At 36.2% G+C, this 7,521-nt stretch overlaps 1 protein-coding gene across 1 annotated transcript in view; it reads left to right on the plus strand.

Annotated features, from left to right (window-relative positions):
• Positions 1–4,806, plus strand: part of LOC103151183 (syndecan-2-A-like) — an 11,951-nt gene extending 7,145 nt beyond the window's left edge. The window contains exons 3-5 of the mRNA XM_007571095.2: positions 790–935; positions 1,389–1,650; positions 1,787–4,806. Of these exons, the coding sequence (XP_007571157.1) occupies positions 790–935; positions 1,389–1,650; positions 1,787–1,950 (572 nt within the window). The 3' untranslated portion in view covers positions 1,951–4,806. The remainder of the gene's footprint in view (positions 1–789; positions 936–1,388; positions 1,651–1,786) is intronic.
• Positions 4,807–7,521: the final 2,715 nt, after the last annotated feature.

Consider the following 7,521-nt stretch of genomic DNA (forward strand, 5'->3'; position numbering starts at 1 on the left):
TATATATATATATATATCCTGGCAGAGAGAAGGGTGATACATTTTTTTTGTAATAATGATGAAAGTGACAATAAAAAGATATTTCCAATTTCTTTGCAATCCTTTTTAGAGAATTACAAACATGGCTGTGACTTCACAACACTGCAGCCAAAGCTCCGCAAATGCAAATACTGCTATTAAAAAACATGCAAAACTAAAGTATAGACTTCTTCAGGGCACCAGTTATAAAAACAAGTGTGATTTTCATGTATTTTTTAATCACTCAATGGTACAGAGTATCTGCATTTACTGTAATAATATTTTTGAATTCATTTATATTCATTGGTAGTTCCTTGTAAAACGAACATTACCGTCAGCCTTTGGGGTTTTGAGACATCATTAATTGGAAATTATTGCTGTCACAATAAATAATTTTTGTCACGACTGGAAATTTCTCACGATAAACAATACAATAAATACCAATCCTTGGTTCAACATAAGATTATTACTCCAAAACTGTAACATGAAATATTTAGGATTAGCATTTTATTCCAATGTAACTTTTTTTATTGCCCATCAAATGAAGTCATTTACTGTAGTTAAGCAGATTCTGATTTCTGATGACATTTTAAGCTGTTTACATCACCTGAGGTTAGCACTGCTAGCTTTACAAAAGCAGTGAGGTCCAAGAGGAACTTTACTGTTATGTTTTAAGCCTTTCTGTCAACACCCTGAAAGTCTCGCTGACTCTTTCTCTCAATAGTTTCAATTTGAATTCTGTCTTACACCTAATATCTACTTTCGACACAGGTTTCGGTATCCTGTCAGATCAAGACGAATTATTCAGGTTCCTGAACATCACTGAGAGCATCCTTTACAAAGAGCTGCTGCCACTTCCACCACAGCCAACTGTGAGCTCTGCTGCCGATCCAGAACCTACACCATATGACACTGAGGTACAACAAACAATTTTTCAATTTTAATTTTACTGATTATTATTATTATTATTATTATTATTATTATTATTATTATTATGTTCCTTCATTGATGATAATCTCAGTTTTATTTTAATCAGCTATAATTTGCTTATGTAAACACACACTTATATATGGTCACACACATTCAGTCACTGACCCACAGTACCTCTGGTTTTTGTTTTTGCATTAATGTACTGTTTATGTATTTTGTTATGTGGTATAATGGGAAAATGAAACCAAACATTAAAAAAAAATCATCTGAAGCAATTTTGTTTACAATTTGAAAAGGTTTCATTGTTTCATTCTTTTTGTTGAACATTGATGAAATGTAAATTACTGCACTGTGCGGTATGTGAACACTAATTAAAAGCAATAAAACTAGACATTGTGTCAAGTTTGTTTTCAAATATGTCATGTCTTTGGTCACTCCAGACTGCAGACTCCACAAACAACTATGTTGTTAGCCAAGGCCTGAGTACCAGTACCAGTACCAGTGTCAGTGCCAGTCCAGTCGATGTGACTACTGAGTTTAGCCCTCCTGTGAATGAAGAGATCCTATTGGACACCAAAGTCTTGATCAAAGTTGAAAGTGAGAATTTTCCTGAAGGCGGACGAAACAGCCGGCGGAACGAGCTCAACTCTCCACAGGAAGTCACTTCTGAGAATCTGTGGGAGAGGACAGAGGTTCTTGCAGGTGAGGATAGGTTTTATAAGTTAGTCAGATTTATAATTCATAAAAGGCTCTGAATTTTTTTGTTTCAAAGATGACTTTGTAACAGTTTAAGGCTGCAAATAAAGTCGATTTTTAAAAAAATCCTTTTTGTCCTCAGCTGTCATTGCCTGCGGAGTGGTCGGATTCCTTTGTGCCATTTCCCTCCTCCTCCTCCTCGCCTACCGCATGAAGAAGAAGGACGAAGGAAGTTACGATTTGGGAGACACCAAAATGTCTGCAACAGCTTACCACAAAGCGCCCACCAAGGAGTTCTATGCCTGAACTAACCAGCAGGGACAATCTAATGTGGAGTCTAGCTCCTTCTGATCAGGACTAAATAAGGATCTTTAAACAGCTGAAGAAGATTCCTTCAGATGAAGTTTGAAGTGTCTGTTCTCCGCCAGTGCTGCAGACATATGTTGTTGTTGTTTTTTTTGCATCCTCATCCATCCCCATCTGTTTGTGTTTGCCACCATTTTCTGCTTTTTTCTCTACTTAATGCTAAGTTCCTATGCAGAAACGGTAATAAGGAAACAAATGCATTCCTCCTCGAAAGCATTTGTGTCATTTCCTTCCTGGGAAGGACGTTGGCATAAATATTGAATGAGCTTTTTTTTTTTTTTTAAAAAAAAAAGGAACCTTTCCTTCACCCTAAATGGACCACAGATGTTCTAATTTTGTATGTTTATCAAATTAATACTTGTTCTAACACTGTGCCTTCAGACCTTTTCAGCTGAATCACACTGTAATTCATTGTCCCTTTTTAGAGGAGCTCAACAAGAAGATGGGGGCGTGGGGGAACTGAGAAAACCGGACTCTGATAGTTTTGATTGCTTTTTAATTAAAATGGTACTACATATATTAGTATTACAACCCTGTTCTTGTTGAGGTCATGCTTTCTTCATTAGTTCACTTCTGTTATATTTCATTTCGTTTATGCTTCTTTGTTAAAATCTTAATATTTTTGTTATGACAATGAATCTTTTCATAAGCTGCCCAGTATTGCCATGAGAGATTTTCTTACGCTGCAGGTACAAGTTCGATATGTATGTATGTTTGTTTTTTTTTTTCCTTCCTCCCTAAAGATATTTAACAGTTATAGAAACTGACCAAATATAATAAACATGCTTTACCTTTTTCAAAAAAAATTTTTTTTTGATGTTAATGTTTAGAGGATATATTTCTGTAAGCCAAGAGATTTCCATTCCATACAGGTCCCTCAGGTATATAGCGTGTTTCAAACATTTCTTATATTTTCAGGATTATCTGACTTGGTGACTGAGTTCTGCAGGCATGTGGGACAGGTAGAGCCAAAACTAATGACTATAATTCAGAACCCACAGAAGTGACCAAAGTGTCTGGTGACAGCCAAAGCACATTCCTTTCCTGACTGTCCACTGTTTGCAGCTGTGAAAGAGGGTTTGGAGTTAAAGTAAAAACATCTCGTGTTACTTATTATTTTAGTGTTGGCTATAAAGGTCTGTTTATCTGAACTACAATATTCTTTTTTTATTGGTTTAATATGCATGTACATAAGTTTTATAGGTTTATTACCTGGTTGTTAAACTTTACCTCAAATGGCCAAAGAAGCATAGCGGGAGCTGCAGTAATAATACAGGTTACAGCAATGACAAAAGGGTGGTATTCATTTTTATTAGCACATACATGTACACCCAGCTGATGCAATATTTTAATAGGAAGGTTAGACATTTTATTAAGTATGGACTTTATTTACTTGCTGCCTATAATATATGTTGAAGACTGTTTAATAGATGCTTCTTGGAGATTCAAAATGTATCCTTTTAAATACCAGGAATATGATCCAGATATGCTTTTGTCTGGATAACTGAGATCAGTGGTTGATTCAGAGAGGATTGAGCAAATGGTTAGACCTTAACTTCAAGGTATTACCAAAAGAGAGAGTTCAGGCCTTTTTATGAATTTAGTTTAATGTCATAAATAATTGAACAGTTGAACAATTGCTGTGTTGGGTTTTTTTCATGCCTTATTTCATTACATGTTAAATCAAAGGTCATTGTCTTCTTGTTTTTTTGTTTCCATATTTGATTTGTTATTTTGCAGTTATCTTTGTTCATAGAAGAGACACTATGAAGTTATCTGAATGCAAATGCAAACAACCTATTCACTGTGGCTGGAATAAACGGGAGGATGTGGTCACCGACCTTCTGTTTAGCGAACACTCAAACCGTCAGTGCCTCTCGCAGGGCTTTCGTCTGTTGTGCTGTTACAGTATTAGTATTGGGTTTTGAACTTTGAGCTGCACTCAATCAAAATCGGCCTTATCTTGTTTCAGAGGTCACCGCAGCGCTGTCCAGAAAACTTTGACCGTTGCAAAAACCAGAACGAGGGCAAACGGTGTCTTAGCATTTGCTACAACCCAGTAGGTAATGAGACGCAGTGATGTATGCGTTATTCTATCTTTCGTCATAAGTGGCAAATAAATTACACTTTAATTTATACATAATTTATACATACTCTCTCCATTATGTCGGTGATACTTGGGAATAGAATACAATGTGCTTTTTCCCTCTTGTATAGGCTGTTTTCTAATGTCAGCTACATTGAGGTTTGTAGTTGACAAACTTCAATGTTGATTTGCAGCATAGATGTTGTTTATCTAAAGAAAAAAAATCTTATAAATTTAATTGGTACATAATTCAAATGGAGCATGTTAAAAATAATGATTGTCTTTATCAGTGTTAAAGATACTTGGTTGTAGTCAAAGAAACAAAAACAATCGTGTGAGCACAAATCAACTCACCAAAATCGCTGATGCATTGTGGGAGGAACTGTGTTGTTGGTGGATCTCATAAAATTTATTTCTCAATAAAAATGTGACATTATTGCAGTGTTGAAAGTGGCCTTTTTTTCCTCTGAACATTTTTGAATTTTTGCAAACATAAAACAATATTGTGTGTTTGCAACCTTATGTCAGCTGAACATTCTCCAAATTGATATGCACATAACTGTGCATTACTTTGTAACCTCTTGGTAAGCACATTTCTGTGAGAAAGCATTGCCGGAAAAAACACAGAAAGCCTTTTTTAATTATTTCATTTATTATGAGCAAAGCCTATGCAAATTAAGAGGTGAAAAAAATAACCTTGTTGAATCATGTCTGAACTGTGTTTCACCCCATTTTTTGGAAAGCTAATGCCAAAAAGTGATAATCACTTTTTGGAACATTTGCATTTCTTTACATCGTAACCATAAAAGTAACAGCATTGCAAAAAACAACCTGGTGCATAAACGCTACAGTGTTGGTGGTGGTGTGATGACATGATCCATAGTCGCCAATGAATGGGTAGCCCTGGACTACATTGGATATTAAATTTTGATTGAGATATTTTTGCAGGACCCTGAGTGTGGCATTCAGGTTTACAAATCTTCCATTTTGGCTGAATGAAAGCAGTTTTGCAAAGAAAAGTGGGTGAAAATTAAGACTCATTGCCATTTAGGATCACAAGCCCTTAATGGCAGAAGCTGCCATGAAAAGTGGCACACGCAATTAATAGGTTTCGGGTGCAAATAGTTTTTCACACTTGTCTTTTTTTTCCCCCTTAATACATAAACTTGTCATCTGCATTTTGTCTCTACTGTGGTTATGTTTATCTGTTATTAAAATTTGCTTAGTTTGAAAGATTTAGGTGTAACAAAAAAACAGAAACAGAAGAAATATGATACGAATACTTTCACAATCCTGTACATGCACCTATTTGTAGATATTTGGATAACTAATCCACCATTGTTTTTTTTATTGTTATATTGTAAAAGAGTACATGTCTGAAGCTAATTCATCAACATTTGGATTATTTCTAATAATCAGACGTTTTTCCGTACCTGGTGGTTGGAGAGGGGGAACTCCAAAACGTATATACACACATAAATAAAGGGGTAAAACGTGCCTGAAGTCTTACTGTCCTCTGTGCAAAAAGCAAACATCTTAAAGTAAATTACAAGTTTAAAAACACTTCACATAATCTCATATTGTATAAAAGCAGGTTTTGCGAAACTAAGTTAATTTGGGTGGAACAATTTAAGTGGACAGCAGTGATTGCAGAGGAATGCTGGGGATTAGTGGTAAAGAAAGCTGGAGGATGCAAACCACAGATTGGGATGTGGGCAGATAAGTGCTGTGCTTTTTGCACTGCGGATACAATCCATCCCAAGCACTGGGCATTATTATGGCAACTGAAATGTTTACAAGAAGATTAAGGCTTACATATTTAGCCGTGAAGCAATTACTAAGAACCTGCACTAATCCAGATGTACCAACACCATGTTAGGCCTCAGGTTATGCACAGTGCAGAAAGCACGTATAGTTGCATGTCATTCATGGATGATTTGCACACATTTTTCACATCTGCCCACAAATTCTCTGAGGGATTGAGATCAGAGCTTTGTGATGACAACGCCAAAACATTGACTGTTTTCCATAAGCCACTTCATAAACACTTTGGCTGTTTGTTTAAGATCATTGTTCATTTGTAAGACCAATTTGCACTTGAGCTTTAACTTCTTGACTGATGTCTTTAGATCTTGCTTCAATATTTCCTCATAATGTTCTTTTCTTGTGATTGCCATCTATTTTATAAGTACACCACCTCCTCCTGCAGCAAACCAGCCCCACAGCATGACGCTACAAACCCCCATACACAACAGAGATGGTGTTCCCAGGCTTACAAGCCGCCCCCTTTTTTATCCAATGTAATAATAGTCATTGTGGACAAACCACTTTAGTTTCATCAGACCACACGATGTGACTCAAAACATGGAGATGTTTGTCCCTGTGTGCATTTGCAAATTGCAGTCTGCCTGTTATATGTTTCATTTGGAGTAAAGGGTTTCTTCTTGCTGAGTGGTCTTTCAACCCGTCTCCAAAACAGGACACAGTTCATTGTGGATAATGAGACTGTGCTACCAGCTTCAGGCAGCATCCTCACAAGGTCTTTGGCTTTTTTTTTTTTTCTTCTGGGGTCAATTTTCACATCTCAGACCAAAATACGCTCACCTCTGGGACACAGAACTCATCTCCCTCCCGACTGGTTTAATGGTGGACATACCCATCGTCTGTATACTTGCATATAATTGCATGAACAGATGAATTCTGCAGCTTCAAGCATCTGGAAATTGTTCCCAAGGAGGAACCAGATCTGTGCAGCTCCATAGTTCTCTTTCTTATATCTTGGTTGATTTCTTTTGACCTTGCCATTGTGTCAAATAAGAAAGAAGTGTGTTCAAGACGTGGACTTAACATACATGAATAGATGGGTCTCCAATTAACTCAAATGTGTCAGTTAACCTATCAGAAGTTTTGGAAGCCACGACATCGTCATCTGACTCAGTTTAGTATGGATAGGCAGTAAAATCAATAAGCCAAGCTTATGTTCTATGAAAACAATAGCAGAGTTTTCAAAGTAATGGTACCAGTGGGTCCAAAGATGACTCTTGGAATTAAACACAGCCCAAACCTAATAAGCCAGGTGTTGTTTTGTTTTTTTTCCTTTAAAGAGTTTTAACTTCTCTTTGTGAAGAAACAGGTTCAGTAATTTCTGTCAAACATTCAATTCAGTCATAATCTAACTCTTCTGTCTGTTCTTTTACAAACCTTTGGGTGTTATGATCCAAAACCTTTTCTAGGCATGGATGTTTTTTGTCCAAAAATACACCGCTGGTTAAATACTTAAAATTTAAACTTGTAGGAGTCAAAGAAAAAAAAAGACTTAGTGGTGTAGCAGAATGAGAAAAGTACATATAATTTTGTTTTTAAAACTGTAATTAACATGATACTGTTGTGCACAACTGAGAGATAAAATACAAAACCAAACGAAG

The sequence above is a fragment of the Poecilia formosa genome, unplaced genomic scaffold (genome assembly GCF_000485575.1).
Source record: "Poecilia formosa unplaced genomic scaffold, Poecilia_formosa-5.1.2 Scaffold273, whole genome shotgun sequence".
NCBI lineage: Eukaryota > Metazoa > Chordata > Actinopteri > Cyprinodontiformes > Poeciliidae > Poecilia > Poecilia formosa.